Source organism: Bactrocera latifrons, unplaced genomic scaffold (assembly GCF_001853355.1).
Source record: "Bactrocera latifrons isolate USDA-ARS-PBARC rearing strain unplaced genomic scaffold, ASM185335v1 scaffold_1, whole genome shotgun sequence".
Lineage (NCBI taxonomy): Eukaryota > Metazoa > Arthropoda > Insecta > Diptera > Tephritidae > Bactrocera > Bactrocera latifrons.
In genome coordinates, this window is record NW_017534407.1 from 337002 (window position 1) to 358661 (window position 21660).

Below are 21660 nucleotides of genomic sequence, written 5' to 3' on the forward strand. Positions count from 1 at the left end.
TTTTCAAAAAAAAAAAAAAAAAAAAAATTCGTGCTCTCTGAAATAGTGACTATAACAGCATCCTTACTGTTTAAGAATTTCTTTATATATTTTTTTTTTTCAGACTACCAGGAGAGTCAGGATCAATGCTACCAGGATGCGCCATTTTTTTACACCTGTCTCTCAACCCCCTCCCCCCCCTCTAATTATTTAAATTTTTAGTATTTTTTTGTAAACTTTTTTTTCTGTATTCTTTAGATATCAATAAAAACACTATAAAAAAAATGGATAGTAAAAATATTTTTGGTTTTTTTTAAATAAAATGAAAAAACTGCCAAAAATTTGATTTCTAGAGCAGAATACCCCCTTAATCACTTTTTAGTGGCAACACTCTTCTTCAAACTTATGCAATTCCAACAGCTCCCTTAGAGTTCCCACATCACTAGTGAAAATTTAGTGCGAAATTGTTATATTTTTTAGTGTAGTCTTCTGTTTAGTTCATGGTTATTTAGTGTGTTTTCTTGCATAAAATAGTGAAATATATTTCCCATCAATGTTTTTTAATATATTAGTAATGAATATGTCCGTACCTCGTATAAGCAGGCGCAGTCGATTCTCGTAAGTGTAACAAAAATATTTCTAGTTAGAATTTAACGATCGTTTTCCAACATACTCACTTATAAATAAGCTCAGTTTCGAAACTTTTCTGAACTGAAAAAATATACCATTTCTGGTTTCTTTAAATTCTTTCTTCTGCTATGTGCACACATAAGCACATACAGACAGAACCAGCCATGCTTAGATAAATACATATGAACAAATAAGTAGGCAAACGGGCACATAACGGACGACATTTGAACAAAAGCTGAATTTAGATCACAAAACTTGCATGAAACATACGCTTTTGTAAAGTTCGGACAGACTGTCAGGCGGCTGAAAGTAACCAATATCAACAACGAGCAACGAGTATGTTTTTGGACGGGTTTCAGCCGCAAACGAGAAATAAAACCAAAGCTCAACGAGCAAATAATATTCATGCCACATACATAAGTGGATATGTTTGTATATATGTATGTGTAAGCATGTATGCATGTGGTTAAGTAAAAGCGTTGGCATATTAACACAAAATAAATGCACTAGTTGAGGAAGGTCGCTTGGTCGGACTTGGCGACAGGATGTGGCAGCTGCAAAATGTGCCAGAATTGTCAACGTGGGATTTCATTGTTACTAGAACAGCATCAGCAGCTATAAAAAGCGAGGTGTATGCTCCAACAAAAAAAAAAAAAAAAAATACAAAAAAAAAAAATGTTTTCAATGCACAGGAATGTGCACTAGTATGTGATTATATTTGTGAATTGTGAAATCATTGCTCAGTGTTGTTGCAATTTTCTGCTGCAGTTGGTGTCACAATCGGTTTCGTTTCATGCATTGTTTTCGTTGTAACTGCATGCCGCATTAATTAATCATATCGCATAGTATTTAGTTATATAATACTTGCATTCTGCCCGACAGAGTTTTTCGACACACGTGATAGTAATTTCTTTACCATAGAAGCTTGAAAAAAGCATAAATAATGTTTGTGTCACAGGGCAGCAAATTGATATTTTTAAATTTTCTGAGTGTGGATTTAGTCATAAGTCTTTTCTGTGCGTGTTGAAAAACCAGATAACAGGCAAAATTTTTTAATAGAAATAAAATCGCCAATACTATCAAGTCTTTTACAATGAAATCCGGTCACTCATATGACTTGTTGGTTTAAATTTAAACACCTCTAGAAATAAGGGATTTGTTTACTCTCCTAAAATTAATCGAACTATTTAGGTATATACAAAATTATATAGTTAGCTCAATTAATTTGAGTCCGGCTACTATCAAAAGCTCAGAGCGCGCATAATTTTAACTCAAAATCAGAAGAATTTAGGATTTAACAACAATATTAATAAGTGAGTTCGGAAGCTACCGAACATTTTATACTCCTGCAACTTGCACCAATAAAAGCCAGGGAAATACCTTAAAGTGCAAACGTCAACCAGAGGTTCGGTATCCAAGCAATATTTATATATAACTCTTACACTGACCGACATACGGTTTATTAGAAAAACGACATACAAAGTAGGTTCCAAAGTAAACAGGACTTTTTGATCTATATGTCGACTGGTGCGTTAGAATCTGCTATCTTTACCGTATGCCCAGTGAAATTCATGATACTTCATTGATTGGAAGTGAAGTTATTCCATTTTAAGTGTCAGTATGTTTGTGTTATGGGTGCGAAAATGAGCTTCGAACAAGGAGCCAACATTAAATTTTAAAATTGGTAAAACTTTTACAGAAAGTTTTCAATTGATGAGACAAGTTTATGACGATGATTGCCCATCTCGTAGCAGAGTGCACGAGCGGTTCAAACGTTTTCAAAGTGGTCGTGAGGACATAAATGACGATCAACATGTGGGCCAATTAAAATCCGTGATCACCGGAAATTCCATCGAAACTGCGCGTGAATTCATCAAAAAGCAGCCGAAATCTTCATTGAAATTGATGGAAATGGAATTGAACATCTGATTCATCATTGATTTATGACATTTTGGCCGCACTTTTGGGCTAACGAAAGGTGTGTACACGGTTTGTTCTGCAAAAATTGACAGACGACCAAAATTGCTCAGAATCCTACATTAAAATTATTTGACCAAAAATCACATTTGAACCATTAACCACACCCCGTATTCACCTGATGTGGCACCGTGCGACTTCTTCCTTTTCGGGAAAAATGTATTTGCCCATGAAAGGAAAGCGTTATGCAGACGTAAAGGTCTTTCAAAATGCTTGCTCCGGCATACTGGCGGCCATTCCGGCCAACGAAATGCTTTTGAATCATGCAAAAAACTGTATTGAAGCAGAAGGAGACTGTTTTGAATAAAATAAATTGATTTTGCCGAAAAAATCATTTTTCTGTTTTCTTTTAGTCTTGTTTACTTTGGAAAGCACGTTGAATGTAGTATAATATATGGGAGTCGAAGGTAATGTAGAGCCGATTTTATCTAAGTTTGCCTAGTATATACCATGAATATGCTACATACCAACTAAATGTTCTCTGGATTTCATTAAGGTACCTCATACCTAATCTCCAATATATAGTAAAGTCACCTGAATATTTTACATATGTTTTTTATATGAAGGCTAGGCCAAGTTTTCGTCCAATTTTATCCGTTGTAGACACGGATATACACTGTCATCAGTAGAAACTCTCTCTCTCATTTTCATTGATATAACTCATATATTTTCCGATATATGCGGTGTAAAGTCAGCTAGAAGTTCGAAAATGTTTGTATTAAGTATATGGGAGCTAAGCGATTCAACCTATTTTGGTCACACCGACACGCCATGAAGGAGGATGTTTTATTTCGACATATTAATTGCTTCTTGATTTGTATATCGGAAGGTGAAAGAAGCAAAGAAAATTGTGCTATATGGACAGTAGGCGTGGTTTGTGAATGTTATGTACCTAATTTGGTTGACATCGGTCCAGCAGGTTCTGCAATGACTTGGTATAAAGTTCTTTCATACCATTTCGAGCGTAAAATTTAATCTCTCTGGAGTAAGTAATTTTTGATTTATCGCATTTTTAGTCGTTTTTAAGAGTATCATTAAATGGGGAGTGAGCAGAGTTGTCATCCGATTTCATCCATTTTCACGCTGTTGGTAAAACTTCCTAGAAGAATTTGGTTATTGTAGTCTAGGAGTTATGTACATTCAACCTAGGGCGGGGTCACGCGCACTTTTTCAAACTTTATACTTTTAATAACGTTTGTCGGTGTGGCACTGACTCGATTTCTCCTATATATTATATCCTCATGTTACAGCTTGTATGGGCGGACGGACGGATTGCAACTTTTCACGTCCTCCTGGTCATATACGTAACCCTATAGCGATTAGTTTTAGGTGAACGTTAAGTGAATAAAACTATTATACTCTGTAGCAACATGTTGCACGAATATAAAAGTATGTCTTATTACGTGGTGCTTAAGTCATTCTTGCATAGTCGGATTTTCTATCTCAAGTGTCGTGATGCTGAATCGGAGATGAGACTCATACGCGCTGGTGTACCTCAATACAGCGTTCTTGCACCTGGGTTCTACATTCTTTGTATGGCTGCCTTTTCATTGATTTACTCTGTATCTACAATTACGGCAACATATGCGGATGACACTACACTGCTGTGACAATTCTACTGTCGCCTACCGGAAACTGGAAACACAATTAACGGCTCCAGAACCGTGCTTCATCAAATGGAATACTGGCATACTGGAAAACTTTTTGAAGGGAAAAAGTACAGTTAGCAAAATTTGGCTTGATGACAGTCATCTGAATGGACTGCAAACGATGAGACCCCTCCAAAGCGTGGAAAACCGCCACGGATGGCAGCATTATGGCGTCCGTATTTTGGAATGTGCATGGGGTAATTGTTATTGACTATCTTGAAAAAGGAAAAGACCACCAATGGCGACTATTACTAAGCATTAGACCGTTTGAAGGATGAAACTGCCGAAAAACGGCCGAATTTGAAGAAAAAGGAAGTGCTGTCTCACCATGGCATTGCACCGTGTCACATGTCAGTGAAAACAATGGCAAAAATCCATGAATTGTGCTTCGAAATGCTTTCGCATTCACCGTAGTATTCTCGGTATTTGGTATCCAGCGACTATTTCTTATTTTCCAGTCTCAAAAGTATTCGCGCTAGGAAGAAATTTTTGTCCAACGAAGAGGTAATCGTCAAAACTGTGGCCTATTTTAAAGTCAAGGACAAATCGTCGTAGAGAAATGGTATCGAAAAGTTGTAGGATCGCTGTAATCAGTGTATCATCCTTGAGTAAAACTATGTTGAAACCAAAGACTTTTCAATTGCCCTTCCCTTTGAAAAAGTTCTTCGCACTATAGTGGATGTATCTAACGAACGCCATTGAGACTTAAAAATGCTTACTATAAAGAAACTAAGTATTTCGATTTAATTTACGTCCCGTAACTGTAAAGTAGTGCACCTGTTGCACCTTTGCTTAAACATGTGTTTAATCGTTGTTAGAGCGGTCCTTTATCTGATCTGACTTAAGTTATCGGGGTTCTTACTTGATTATAGGATTAAGGGGTTAAATAGGTTTACAGGTTTCAAAAAATCGAATTTTTTATTGTCTTATTAGTATTAGTTTCGGAGATACAGCCTTGTGCGCCGTCTCTAAACACGTTTTACTCGGAACTGAGTTTTTGAAGTCGTTTGGCAAGATTTCCGGGAACGAATCAAATCGCATAAAATTTTGCACAGGTCTTTGAGATACAACTTTGAAAGATTTGCAGAAAGGAGTTTTTCCTATACAACTATTTGAAAATAATGTCTTGAAATTTTCACTGAAATTTTCAATTGTTTGTAAAATTGTCTGCCAAAAAACCAATTTTCAGTTTTGGTTTTCCTCTGTCCACACAGAGGTGTCACCGAAAATGGCGTCGCAATGGCCGAATTTAATTTTCCTAAAATTTCAGAATTTCTTTGTTAATAGTGAATTTTTGTTACAATCAAAAATTCTTACAAAATATTTAAATTTTTATTTCAGAAAAAAATGGTTGAAAAAAGGCTGTTTTTTACCCGGGTAAACCCATGTAACCCCTTAAGTTTTCGAAGTTCTTACTTGTATAAAGGACTAGTTATAGGAGTTCTGCTACATCATTAGCGTTTGAATTCAAATATTCGGAAAATCATACATCTTTAATTGCATTCTTTATTGTAGTTTAAAAATAATTTATCACATAATTTTACTTTCTCTTTTTTCATTTTGCAGGGGGTTGTTATACGAGAGGTGGACGACGGTGTACGCTGCGAACAATGCAAAACAAATTGTCCCGGCTTTGCAGCGCACGATTGGAGGTAAGCGCAACAACATGCAAATATATTTATAGTGCTTTAAGACTTTTTACACACACACACACACACACACATGCAGATACTGAGTGGCACTGAGTGAGTTCTGTTTATGCAAACTAAATGTAATAGAATTACTTGCGTTCACTTTGCCCTGTTCATTAGTCTCCCACACTAGCCTGCATATTCATAGACGAGTATTTCACTTACTCCTGCGCACATATACATACGTACACACTTGTCACATTCGAGTAAGAGCCTGTAACGTTTCGCCTAAACTGAGTGTTTCCATAACTTAATTTATGCCAACACTCAATTGACGTGAATAATTAAATATTGCCCACAACACTTACAAAGAAGGTATTTAAAAGTTGCGACTTCATAAGCTGACGCACTCACTCACAATCAAATATAACCTTATGTATATATATAGTGTGTAATTCAGATGTTCGTGAGCATCAGGAAGAACATCATAAATGTTATACCCCTTCTTTTCATGAGAAAATGGTTACTGCCTCAGCAGCTGGTTTTGAAGAGCACTTGCACTATTAAATACCAAAATCTTCACAGCTTAACTAAAAAAGGGGCACATAAATATGAAAGTAAAATTTTGCGGCCTCTGCTTTGCGGAGGGTGTAGAATACCTTTGTAGATGAGGTGCTTCGTTGACAAGGGAGATATTTTAGAGATTACAAAATTTTAATGTGTAAAGGTCGCAGCAATGCTTTATGATTAATTTAAGAGCATGAACATATGTCAAAAACAAAGGAGTTACTTATTGCTGGTTGACTTATAACGGGTGTCTTTTTGTTAGATATGTATGTGGTGTACAAAAAGAAAGGTTATGGCCCAGAATTTAGCCTTATTATTTATAAAGATAAGGGTTTGTCATTATGTTTTGAACATGATTTCGGGCTGACTAGAATATATTGCAGCCGAAAGGTTAAACATATTCTCTTCGAAGACGTACATCGTCTCGGGCTGATAAGCGTAAACAAGCGAATTCATATAAACTGACAGAAAAAGTCCAGCGGTGCTAAATCGCCCGATCTTTGAGGCTACATCACATACCAGAGAGGCAAGAAACCTGCTCACTAAAATTTTTCCTTAAAATCAAAAGTGATTTGTTGGCTGACGTATGACAGGCAGCACCGTCTTATTCGAACCAAACAACAATCAAAATTCATTCAAGCATGAAAGCATTAAATGTGGTTCTATAGTGATCTTTACAGACTGTAAAATTTTGAATGGCGCTATTCTTGAAGAAATATGAATCAATGATTCCCACTGTCTTTAGAGCACACTGAACAGTGCCTTTTTAGCAGCAGACGATGGATTACCGGCCGAGCTATTTAAATGCGGTAGTGAAGATATGACAAGGCGCATGTATCAGCTTCTTTGCAAGATATGTGATGAAAAGACTGAAGCACATCGTTAAAAAACTGATTGAATCTTGATATCTACCACCGACCAGACTATCATCATGCGCCATACTTTGGAAAAAACCCGTGAGCGGAAGATCCATCTTCGTCGATTTTATGATTACTAAATACATTTTTTTTTTATTTATTTCTACGCCGCTATGTCTGAACTTGGTATCCCCGTTGACGTTGGGCAACACTAAAATCTCGGTCAGGATTGAGAAGGACTTCTCCGAGCCGTTCAACAATTTTTTGTTTTTATTTWTAATAATAAATAAATAAACAAATATGTACCATTTTGATCGACCATTTTTTCCAATTTTCCGCTAGCGACATTATTCCATTAGTGTAACAGTTCAGTGTAAATCGAATTTTCGAAATTTCCAGAACGGAAGCGAGCTAACCATTGTTGTGCTACGCGAACTGATATATGTAGCATCGTTTCCGTAAATTTCACAAATTTCAATGGTGGCTTGGTCTCTTTTTTATAAAAAAAAATTTTAAAATAAAGCGAATTTCTTCATAATTATCAGTCGTTTTTGAACAGCTGTAACTTTTTTTCAACTTCCCCGAATTTAATTTTTTTTTTGCTAAATGAAACTTAAATCTCACCTTTCCAACACAATGTCATTGGTGGAACTGGAGTTGTACGACTGCAATAATGTTTATTGACAAAATACGAAATTACTTTTTCGACTACCCAATATATGAGGACTTGGCTTTCCGAAAATTTCGGAGAGAAGAAACGACTGGCGCGCTGTTGTTAATTCGGCTATAACTGCATAAGTAATGTCTACGCCAGTAAAGAAGAAAAGCCAAACTGAGAAGAAATCTAGAAATTGCTGTCGAAATGTTCAGTTTCACACTTTACATACGAGTATGCATATCACGGCGCTTGGTTCCTCTAGGCATCATTTTCTGCTAATTTGTTTTTTATTACTTCTCTCTAGTTCAAATAACTTTTGAAAAAAGGTTATTCATAGTTTAAGAAGAAAGCGTTATTAAACATTTGAATAGCGAACAAATTTTGTTTACGATATGCTTAGCAATATTTACATTTAGCCACCACTGTAAAGCTTTCTATGTAAAAGCTTCCGCCGCTTGGCGTGTGTGCAACGACAGATGCCGCTGTTAATTGCTCGGTATTATATTATAATCGTATGAGTCAGTATACTTAGGCCAATTACTTGATGCCTCAATTCAATATTTATAATTTAAATTACGTATGTATGTTTTGTGTTTGTTTTTATTAAGCAAATTACCTATAACAAGTAAGAAAGAGCTAAGTGCGGGTGCAACCGAACATTTTATGCTCTTGCAATTTGTAGGAATTAAAGCCAGGGAAATACCGTAAGGTACAAAACGTCAAACAGACTATCGGCAAATCGAAAATTATTATGCATTTGTAGTAAGTGGGAGTTGGGAGTTGTATCAACCTGATTTTATCTATCTTCTATCTCCATACTACATACCACATACTAATAAAATGTTCTCTGAGATTCATTAAGGTACCCTCACATACCCTTAACAATCATATGGAGTAAAGTCAACCGGATGTCATATGTTTGGTTTTGGGGGCTGGGGTAAGTTTTCGTCCAGTTTTATCCATTTTAGGCACAAAGATATACTGTTATCAGTAAAACACGTTCCGCTTCATTTTTACTGAGATAACTCGCATATTGTTCGAAATTTTGCGGTATAAAGTCAAAAGTCGAAAGTTCGAAAATCTTTATTTTAGGTATATAGGATTTTATTATTGGTACGTTTTAGCTAAACAAACGCAAATGACTAAGCGACTCAGGTCCTCACGCTGATCATGTGTATCTTTAAATTGAATAGTGTTTTATCATACCCACTTTAAAAATCCTTTATCAAACAACTTTGCGAGAGTACTCTGAATGAATTCCGAAGGTTTTATTCGCCCAAAGAACTCTAAGTGGAGCAGATTTTACTTTTTGTGAAAGGAAATAACTAAATTTTCTAAATACGCATAAGCAAGCATTAAATTCTCCAATAACTCAGATTGGCGAATAAATTTGCTTCTACGCATAGAAAAATATTTTTAATTGCATGCGAAATAGTATTGGTTATATATTATAACCCACGTATGAAAGTAGTATTTTTCACGTTGCCACAACTAATGAAAACTAAATTTAGCTGCCTTCACGTTCGGTATTTATCATTCCTCTGAATTATATCTGACATGAATTTGAGTAAATCAAGTAGCAGCTCAGCAGCGCTGCGGTTCGCCACATGCACGCGTGCGTGTGTGTGTGTAGATATGACTGTGTGCAGTTGGAAGCGGCAACAAATAAAAACCGCGTCAATAATTATACGGCTAGTCGTACAATTAGTAATGGGTCTGGTGCACATGGCGTATACGTATCCAAGCTAGAAATCATTGCTAATTTAAATTTATCGCTTGTCTTGCCGTCGCACATGCAAATCAATGGCGAATACCACATATACACACGCGGTATGGGTGAGTAAATACAGGTATTTACATATTTACCTGTGGGTGTTCATAATATTTATTTATTTTAGCGCTATAATTGCACGTGTGTTTGGAATTGCGAAAGAGAGCGAAATAAATGAAAAATAATTGAAGAAAAAATATGAAAAAAATTTACCTAAAACGTTAAATAAAATAAATACCTGTTGTTTTAAAATTGCCATTCATCCGTAGCGCGATTTAATGGAATGGAAATAGTAAAAGTTCATTTGCCCAATGCGGCTTATAAAAATAACTGTAATGTTATTGAAAAATATGAAGAATTTTGATATAATCGTATTTTCGTTTTTAAAATATTCCAATTTTCATTGGAAACAACTCTGGCGTTAAATACGCGCACACACAATATGACTAATGCAGTTAAAAAGTGTTTTAGAAATATACATACCTCTATGAAATTGCGTGGCAGATCGTTTTATGAAACAGTTTTGCTTGCAGTTCTTCTTCTTTACTAGCGCTTACGCGGTTATTGCCGAGTTAACAGCACGTCAGTCGTTTCCCCTTTTCGCTTTTTAGTCTCAATTCGAGATATCAGGTGGAGCCAGTTCCTTCTCCAACTAATTTTTCCAACGTAGTGGAAAAGTTTATAGGAAGTCTGCTTCCTCTATCATTTTGCAGAACAACACACACATAAAATAATTTCTCCGTACGAAGGAGAGAGTGGGGAGAGAACGTCACTTGCAGCAGGCAACAGCAATAAGCCACGCTAAGTTGCTTTTGGGATGCTACAACCTAGCTAGGCTTAGAGATATGAACAACAACCTCTCCAAGATATATTCCGTCTCCTTGTCGTGCTCTATACTGGATACTGTAGGCTCAAGAAACAATTGTCCAACATGAGCGTAGCTTCTTGTGCAGACTGCCGGTTTTGCGACATAGAACCAGATAATCCTGAACACCTGATTCTAGATTGCCCACGAATTTCTAGAAGCGCTTTGAGCCTTAGATCCATCTACATGGACAGTGATCACATCAGAGTGCTGAACCTTTATGACCTTATGTGATAAAGCAGAAGCCACAATAGACCATAGGTCGCACTGCAAAATTCATTTCTATCCATGATTTGTTCTTCTACAATTCCGGCATTTTTCGACGAATCTCACACAAACGGGTCATTACGGGCAAATTATTGACCGTCTGTCCTTCCCGAACAAATTCATGATGTGTGGTTTAGTACACATATCGAAAAAAAAAACAATAAGCATCACCTCGATTTTTGAACGGCTTTGGCATGCTTTTTAGTTTTGGCTGATTTTTTCCCCCCATTCTGATGATTACTGACTTGTTTGCATGCCATACTCATAAACCCTTGTCTTATCGGCAGTTATAATGCTCTCCATGAATGTGAGATCTGAATTCGCACAATCAAACATGTTCAAAGAGACCTGTTTACGGTATTAGTTTTCAAAGTGGTCGTGGGGACATAAATGACGATCAACATGTGGGCCATTCAAAATCCGTGATCACCGGAAATTCCATCGAAACTGTGCGTGAATTCATCAAAAATCAGCCAAAATCATCGCTGAAATTCATGAAAATAGAATTGAACATCTCCAAAACATCAATTTAACGCATTTTGACTGAACATTTGGTGTTTTTTTAAGTTGTTTACCTAAGAAAGCACCTATATAGGTACATATATTGCGATATTCGTAAAAAATATTTGTAGCACCTCAAAATTAATTGGAACGCTAATTATTATTTATCTCAAATTATTTGAGCAATAAAGAAATGTAATCTAAAAATAATCCACATTTCGGTTAATTATATTATTTTATAGCATGTTTTTGTGTGCAATGCGAATAGAGGTTTTTGCATTCGGATGTTTGCTAATCAAAATAAAATAAAATCTAAAATTTGCCATCAATCAATAAAATCACCAATTAGTTAAAATACTGTAAACACTTTAGTAAGGAGGCGGAAAGTGTTAGACAAGCTTTGAAATCTGTTAAAATCGCTAATTTAATTTAAAATTACCTCACAGGTTTTGCTGAATTAAATTTTAATTTGATTTGAATGTTTTTATTTAAGAGTAATTAGAAATAAATTTGCAGCATCTACATTTACTTAAATACTATAACTTATTTATTACGAATATTGTTGCTGTACGAATAACATCAAAATTTCAAATTGACATTTACGCAATTAAATTACTCAACAACTCATTAACTCATAGGAAGCAGAAACATTCAGCATACGAATTCGTTGTCTTTCGAACTGTTGGTCAAAATTGTTTACAATTATTTATGTGAACATATTTCATACATATATACAGCGGCGATTCTATATGCGCATACGCTGCACAAATTGAAATACTATGTCTATATCTTGCGCATTTGAATGAAACATTTTCCATTTCTTTGTTTTAAACATAAAACGTCTGCTGATCGTGCAGACGCCATAAATAATTTCTTACAATTCTGTTTTAATTTTTAATTTTCATATTGCAATTCTGAAAGACATTAATTAAACGTGTGCAATATTTATTGTCTGTTTTCCTTTATAAATAACAACATTTGTAGGCAAACGGGACACCTTTTATGGCCAATTAGCGGCATTTATTGCAATACTAGAAAAGCGAATTTTAAATAAGAATGACTGGCGAACAATTTAACGCGCTTGATGTATGTTTAAAGACTTTTCCAAGAACTCATGAATATGAACGATTGACAAATTGTTTGGGATCCAAAGTGAACGTTTTTACAGTCAAATGTTTATACAGTATGCTAGTCTCACTAATGCACATAGTTGTCGCAATCTCACGATACTTGTGGGTCACATCACGACCTTGCAATATCAGTTTGCACACAGCACCAATAGTTTTCAGTAAAATAACTGATCTTGGAGAACCTTCATGAATTTTGTCTTGGAGTGGCCTTCGACCTCGTTTGAATCTACCCTAGATAAATACCGCTCCTTGATTGAGCTTCATTGCCATAAATTTAGTTAAATACATCGATACACTGTTGCTGAGTTATTTCACTTCGAATGTTGTAAAAAAATTATCGAGCAAAAATGGACGCGATTTAATTCTTGTTTTTTAAGCCGATATGAATATTTTAGGTTACTCTAAACAACAGGAATAGCGATCGCATGTCATACTTAGTATGTATCAAAAATGCCAGTGAGGTATCCAAATCCGAAAATGAAAAAGACAACCTACGTATAACATTTTGTTTCGTATTCCAGATATTTATATTTAAATCTACCTACTTAAGTCAAATGACCTATGGAAGCTTAAGAACTAAGACTAATTTCTTTCATATTCAGCGTTAAGCCAATTCTTTTTTAAGAAACCTTATCCACTTAAGTCAGGTATAGTCAAATATCACTATATAGGGTATATTGGGGTTTGAGGAAAGTCTGGAATGATTGCATTAACTTTTGACATTACTCAAGTATACTCGAGAACATGTTTCTATGCAATTTTATGAAGATAATTCCAACAACATAAAATCCGCTGGAAGATTTGTTGATTTCACATATTAAGTAAAAAATAATATTATACGTAGTCCAAAATTGTTCTATGGTTTCGTCAACTCCAAACGCAGGATTTCTAATTTTCCGTCCGCTATGAAATATAAGTCTAGTATGTCCAGTGACAATCACAGAATTTCTAATATGTTCGCTGAATTCTTCAAGTCCAATTACTCTCTAAAATTTCCAAAAAATGTTCTGCATCAGCACAAGTTATGTCCGATTTCTGTCATTAATGCACCTACCATTTCCGAAGCAGACGTCTTATATCAGTTAAATATATTAGAACAATCATGCAATTACGGCCAGGATATGATTCCCTCGTGCTTTCTTAAGAAATGTGCCAACTATATATACCAACCCCTAACAAAACTATTTAATTCATCTCTTATGCAAGGCTTATTTCCATCCATATGGAAAAAGTCATTTGTAATTCCTTTGCATAAGAGTGGATTTAGGTCATCTATTGAAAACTATAGGGGAATAGCAAAGTTGTCTGCAATACCTAAACTTTTTGAAGCAATTATAACAGTCAGTTTAAACCTTTGCTTTTAAAATTTTCTACAACAAATTTCGAGTTAAACGAACCATTCACGATTTCAATTCTCATTCCAGCACAATTGATCTAACAGATTCACTCTTTATCATTAAAAACATTATTTTATCTACTCTTAACAAGTAAAATTTAAAAATTATAAACTTTAATCTAATTCTTAGTTTTGGCTGTTGAAATTTTTGTTTCTGTAGCTGAGCAGCTTAGGACCGCAACGCTTAAAACTCCCTTTACTTTTATGACTCGCGGATTGCGCCCTTCGCGTCGGTTGGGCGGGAGGAGGGTAATCGTTGGGTATTATTATTATTATTAAACATTATTATATCCAATCTTATAACTTTACTTAATTTTCTTACATATTGACTGACATATGCGGAATTAAGCGAAATTTTAAATATGTTATATTGGGTATATGTGGGCTAGGGAATGAACTGACCCGATATTGTTATACAAATGTTCTTTTCGTGTTTCAATATTATACACATCTTATAGATTGACTGATATTTTCGGTAAAAAGTCGGCCATAGCCGCAAGAGCTTACACATTCCGAATTCGACAATATTTGGACATGAGATGGAATACCCAAAATCTATATTTATGAAAAATTTCATTTCGATAACGTGATTTATTCTCACTGGTTGTTATCTCATGTCGCCCATTTAATCAATGAAATAATATTACCAGTTTTGTTATACATCCCAATTTGATTCCATTTAAATGTAAGCGGTGTCATGCCCATTGTCGACTTTTCACACCGCCTCCTATGAAGCTCTTAAATAACATCGTGACTGTGAAATTTAATGTTTGGATGTATTCATTTGGTGAATATATATATTTATATATAACCCTATATCTATCTCAATTAGTTTTAGGTGTAACAAAACAACCATTAGGTGAACAAAACTATTGTACTCTTGTTGCAACATTTTGAGAAAACGATCGACTTTAACAGTGTAAACCAAGAAAAATATACTATTATAAAATAGGTGTTCAAGAAACTTGAAAATTATTTTACATGTTAAGAAAAACTGATCCTTCAACCACTTTTAAAAAATGGTTCGTTATATATTGTGACAAAAAAGAACCCGAAAATTGTACTTAATTTTCCCAGGTAAATGATATTTCAAAGATATTTGCTAAGATATTTTTCTCCTTAATTATTATGTCAAATACAGGTATGTACTGTCAAACAGTTTGTTTAGAACAGTTGCTTTAGTTGGCACCTCAGTAGTGCGTTTTTTTACAATGAATAAGAATATCGAACAAAGAAATTGTTTCAAATTTTGTATTTGTCTGCGGAATCGTTGCGAATGTTGGGTAAGGCTTACTGTGATTGAGTTTTATCAAAAACACAAGCCGACAAGTGGTACAAAGCCTTCTCGTTCTTGACGACCATCGAAAATATTAAAAAAGTGAAGGATATGGTGCTTGAAAATCGTGAGGCAAGTTTTAGAGAGATGGCAAGAGAGCTCGAGGACTGGAAAAATCGTTGGCATAAGTTCATTACATCCGGTGAGACAAAAATAAATATTGATGAATAATTAAATATTTTGAGTTTACAGTATCCGGGTACTTTTTTGTCACAGTGGAAAGAAGTTGCCTTATCTGACGGCACTCAAATGTTAGTCATCATGGCCGGACAGGCACAAAAGTGAATTAAGCTAAATACAGTAATTCGAATTGAATAGAATTATTTATTCAGAAAAGGTAAAGTAATGTATACATTTGCATTTGAATTAGATAATAGCTATTTTTTTTTTTGCAAAGTATTTATTATATGCCCGACGAGAAAAAGTAGTTTCCATTTTAGAGGAAATTGCTTGCTGCATTATTCTTTCAATTAAATATTGTTGGTAGAAGTAGTGTACCTTAAGAAAAACGATATTTTGAAATTTCTGCAGAGATCTAATTTCTTTATATCAATTAATTTATCATTTTTTGTGGTGCTTACAACTTTTCCTTCTTTGGTTATTTTTATTTGTTTGATTTAGCTGAAATGCTCCTAGCGAGAAATTTACTTCATGCTTCGATATTTAATTTTTAAGCTTTGATATGACATATTCATCAAAAATAGTGTTTTGTGCTTTTCTTGCTAAGTTCTGTTGTTTTACCGTTTGTTTACATTTGTGTTCCTTTGTCGTTTGCAAGAGTGATTCTTGAAATGTTTTCGTTGTCTGCCAGAAAGGAAAAGAAACAAAGCAAGTCGGATTTTGTGATGAACAGCTGATTGATATTTGACATATTTCAATATGTAGTACGTGAAGGAGAAGACATGCTTACACATTTTCGTATAGTTAAAATGTTTAATATTGAAAATTTTTTTTGAGCTATTACACCACTTCAACTTAAAAGCCGATTTTTCCTCAAAGAAAGATGATTTAATTGGGATCTGGGTATAATTTGTTGAGGTCAGTCAATAGGCTCTCTAGAGCAATCCGAGGCAGGGATAATATCGTGATTGTTAGGAACGATCAAGAGGAAGTTCAATTCATAACCTGAACAAATAGCTCAGTATATATGGAAATATATAACCAAATGAAAGATAGCGAAGCAACTATGGCCAAAATATGCCAACCCAATGACTAAGGACTTATTCTTCTGTATTGGGGTAGGCTTCGCTTACATGGCTATAGCGAAATTTACAACAGTGGTTTTTCCTTTTCGCTCTTCGGTGCCAATTTGGGATTCAAAGTGTAGCCAAATTCTTCTCTCCCTAGTCTTTCCACTGCGCCGAATACTCTCAGAGCTGGAGTGTTTTCGTCACTCACTCGGACGACATGACCTAGTCAGGGTAGCCGCTGTCTCTTAATTGATAGAACTATGTCAATGTCGTTGTATAACTCGTTCCATCGATTGCGGTATTCGCCGATGCACAAAAGACCATAAATCTTTCGCAGAACCTTTCTCTCGGATACTCATAACGTCAACTCATTACGTGTTGTCATCGTCCATGCCCCTACACCATACAGCAGGATGGGAATTTCGAGTCACTTGTAGAGTTTGGTCTTTGTTCGTCGATATGGCGGCTTTTGCTAGAGCCAGCAGCTCCGAAATAATATTATTTAATAATGGAAAAGAAGAATATATACCTACACTATATTGGTATGGCAAGTCAGCCAAAGTCACCTAAGCGATCAAAGCCGCTTATCAAGTTTTATAGTCAATTTATGTAGAAGAATTCGAAGAGCAGTATGGGTCATGAAGTCCTGACTTTCGCTCAACTATGAACTCTTCCTTTCGTTTTCATATGAAAGTTATCAAAAAAACAATTGGAACACATTTAGATTGCGCTAAGTGTTATACATCAACGTAAACAAGACTTTTTAAATTGTAAAGCAACAACACCGAATGGAATTCTATGACCGAATTTGCAATGCGTTGCACGTCCACATCACACATGCACCTATCCATATGTTAGCCGCAGACATGTATTTCGCAATTCACACTGCGTTGTATACTTTTTCGAAGGAGTGTTAACATTGGGCCCCGTGTTATTGTGCACGGCCAAGTGCGCGCCCGTGCTTGAAATTTCCGACATTGCGTTGAGTTTGCCGACTTCGCTGACATTGACACTTATCAAATTGATAGCTCCACTGTCGGTGGCTATTTTTAGTCTACAGGCGATTCATTTGCTTACGCGCTCGCACGAGTATATACGAATATGCGAATATGTTCGTACTTTGAAGTGGCATTGTGGAGGAAGTTGTGGGTCCCGCTCGCTTTGCATACTGCTTCTTGTGCATGGTTGGCGGTGAGTGGTTCTGGCTGTTTAAGGAAATAGTGCATGCGACTAGCATGTGAAGTGGTGTACCGAATGTTGACGATCTCGCTTTGCATGTGAGCCGAGGGGTGAATTACCTTATAGGAGTGCCGATTTCGCGGTTGAGGTAATGGGTGCGGTTTTGGTTCTAATTCTTCTAATTCATCCGCGTTTGTCTGCCTCTAAGGCGAGCAAATGCCTCTTTTTGATGAAAAGCGTCTGCTAAATTTACAAATTTCTGCTAAAAGCTGCTCATCCGCCTTCTAATTTTCCAGACTTGCTTTTATTYTTTGAATGGCGTGCGTGCGTGCGATTTAGCACATTCTAATTCCAAGCAGTGAGTGTACGCCCACTTAGGTAGATTTGCTATAGTTGAGTGTCATCGCCAAGATTTTGCTTTACATGAAATGCCATGATTAAAAATAATCTAGCGTGTTGCTTATGCATTTTCTAAAAGCAAAAGTAAATGAATGATGGTGATTAGTAGTAAGCCATTTTTTAATTTTGTCATTCGATATTATATTACTTTGCCTGTCTAATTTGCCGTGTATATCTGGAATATGATTTTGCAACCTATCTAATTTTCAATCGCTGTTTGTCATCAATAACCATCTAAAAAATACATTTGCATACACTCGCAATATGTTGCTAAGGATGTTTGCATCACTTAAATCTAACCGGGATAGATATGGCGGACAGAGTATCTAAGTAGAAAGGGCACCATTGGAATAACATTTTTTTTTTTTTTGAAAGTGGGCATGGCTCACCCCCTAAATGGTTAAATGTTCCACAAATATCTTCCAAACCGCTCAAGCTAACTCAATCAAATTTGCTGAAAAGAATTTCTTTAACACAAACATTCCTATTCCTATTATACAGTGTGACAAAAAAAGTACCCAAAAATTGTAAATAAAACGTAAAATATTTAATTATTCATCAATATTTATTTGGTCGCCTTCAAAGTAATGCCCACTTGCTATTATACTTATGCCAACAATTTTTCCAGTCCTCGAAACACTTTTTGCGATGGCCTTCAACTCCGTTTCGAATGTCGATCGACTGAAAATGGGTTCTCTTCCGATGATTGTTGACTTATTTGCATATTAAACTCATGTCTCAGCGGCAGTTATAACGCTCTTCTTGAAGGTTGCAAAGGTTGTGGACTTGGCTAAATGTAAACAAACGGTTCATTGACCTTCTAAAATGTAAACAAAAATGTATTGATCTCGGAAAATTGTAAACAAAAAGTTTCTAGACTTCGTAAAGTAAGCAAAAGGGTCACTGATCTCAAATCTAAGCAAAGGTTGTTGACTTGTCTAACTGTAAACAAAGGTTGTGGACTTGGCTAACAAACAAAAATATCATTGACCTTCTAAACCGTTAACATAGAGTCATTGACATCAGCAAAAAGTACACAAGAGAAGTAATTTATATGCATGAAACTAAGCGATGGCTTAGAAATCGTTAGTTTCAGTACAATGGACACTGTATAAAATATCTCAATTGGATGATAAGCATGCCTACTTCCAATATAACAAACCTGCACCGAACACATATCAGTTGCAATCAGTGAGGCCCTCTATTGAACCTCTGGGATAATATATTTTTGGTGTCAGCATGTGCTTGTGCGAAAATTGGCAAAATTGGTAAAATCGGAATAATAGCCCTCATATACCTAACATAAATATCTTCGAACTTGCGGTAAGTTTTATACCGAATCTCTAAGCGATGTAAGGAATATTAATAAAAATTCAGAAAAAATCTCATTGTAGTAACAATTTATCCTCTTGCTTAAACAGAATGGATCACTACAATACTATCCCTTATCCCTATATACCTAATATACGGATATTCAAACATCCGCTTCACTTTATACCTTTTATATTAGTCAATCCGTGTGGTCTCTTAATGAAATTCAGACCATCTGTTTCTGATTAGGATATGTCGTAAAACTAAAACTGAATAAACTATGCTCTTATGTACCTTATGTAAGAAAATTGATTAGAGTTATATAACAATTTTTAAACTAAAGATTGACTTTTTACTGTATAAATTGTGATTTCTCAACCTTTGGTTGTTACTGTACTCGTAATATTAAATAATGCTTTGACTTGGGTTTGTATCACATACACTATATCTCATTTAGACCGAGGTTAAAATAAAATTTCTCCTGTCATCAAACACACAGTCACCGCATTCTCGACTTGGCTCTCGTTAGTCATAACTTCGAAGTATGGTCTTCGTCTATCTTGGAACCAGTATTAACATCAACAACTATGTCAGCTTCGAAATCCAATGGTGTTACTTCAGACTGGTTAGGCAATCGAAAAGTAAATTCCTCTCTCTATGAATAATGACCAAATTTCACAAGTTACCAATTTCTACAAGTCACTCATCATCATCGTCCTATTAGATGGTATAGTGACATGGACGATGACAGCATCGATGAGTCGGCGTTATGAGTTTTTGAGAGAAAGGTTTTGCGGAAGATTTTGTTTGTGTATTTAGATTTAAACATAAAAAAATGTATAGAAATCTTCTGTTTTAATTGGTTAAATTACGGTGCCATATCAGGTGAATACGGGGAGTGGTTAATGGTTAAAATGTGATTTTTGGTAAAATAATCGGTCACAAGTGTCGATCGATGAGACGGCGTTTTTGGTCGTCAGATAATTTGGGCGGAACAAAGCGTGCACACACCTATCGTAAGCCCAAATGTTCGGTCAAAATGCGATAAATCGATGTTTTGGAGATGTTCAAATCTGTTTCCATGAATTTCAATGATGACTTCGGCTGATCGTCATTTATGACCTCTCGACCAATTTGAAAACGTTTAATGTTGGCTCTTTGTTCGAAGCTCATTTTCGCACCGATAACACAAACATACTGAGACTTACAACGCAATAACTTCACTTCCACATCTTGACATATTTCCTCAATTTAATTTAAAAAAAGTTTAAGTTAGGTTGAAGTTAGCTTAAATGGTCAATCCTAATACGGGTCTCCGTTACGCATCTTAGAACGTTGTGTACTTTGAACTACTATAAAATTTATCGTAAAGACCCTCCTAAATCGACAAAGAACTTTGAGCCGATCACAAATTTGTTGAGAGGGCCACTCGATTAACTGTAGTTCTCTCTAAGTTTTTCAATATTCAAAACACGTGAACATGCAAAGAGAATACAATTTAAACTACGTATGCTTCTGTGTAGTTGTTGTTAATTAACTGTTAATTATACGCAAATTTGCGGCTCAACCAACGGGTATTATGCCGATCTGAAAACTCATCAACTCATAAGCGACATAAGCTCGAAAATAAAAACGTAAGAAGTTTTTCAAAAGTAAAGCAATGGAAAAGAATTGAATATACAAAAGGCACACATGCATATGCATATATATATATGTTCACAATACCTGTGTATTGCAGAAGAAATAAATCTAAAAAAGTCAAAACGTGATGAGTCAAACAAAGCAGAAATAGCAGAAATAGTTTTACGGCTGCTCTTAAAAGTAGGCGTATCATGCATGTGCCCAGTTAAAAGCAAGAGTCAAGTGCATGGAAATGTGCCCATTGGGTGCGGCAACAGATACGAGTGTAAAAGCCACCCTGTCACAAGCGCCTTTCTTTACTAAAATCGCTGGGTGTTTTGATTTCGAAGGCTGTTCGTGTGGCCCGTGTCCACTGCTAATCCTATTGAAGCCATTAAGAGGCATTGAGATTGTGGAATTAATTAGGCAAATGCGAGACACTTATTTTAGCTGAAGGCTAAATAAATACATAGTACGTGTTTGTATAAATATTTGGTAAAAAGAATTGGGTCACGTGTTTAATACTGTTTTGCTGTGGGTGAATAGAATAGCTTCCACGAATGTTCGTAAAACTTTTGTTCATCATTTTTTAAATATAACGAATAAGGAAGAGCTACATTCGGATATAACCGAACATTTTATACTATTGCAACTTGCAATTTTAGTTAAATGGGGTCTGATGCGAGTTCTCAACAGATTTTTATACTCTCGCAACAAAGTTGCTAAAGAGAGTATTATAGTTTTGTT

The 21660-nt window shown here is 35.4% G+C and overlaps 1 protein-coding gene across 1 annotated transcript in view; it reads left to right on the plus strand.

The window, feature by feature from the left end:
- The window catches only part of LOC108978883 (four and a half LIM domains protein 2), a 212841-nt gene that overhangs the window by 65399 nt on the left and 125782 nt on the right, over positions 1-21660 (plus strand). The window contains exon 3 of the mRNA XM_018949421.1: positions 5802-5887. Within this exon, the coding sequence (XP_018804966.1) occupies positions 5802-5887 (86 nt within the window). The remainder of the gene's footprint in view (positions 1-5801; positions 5888-21660) is intronic.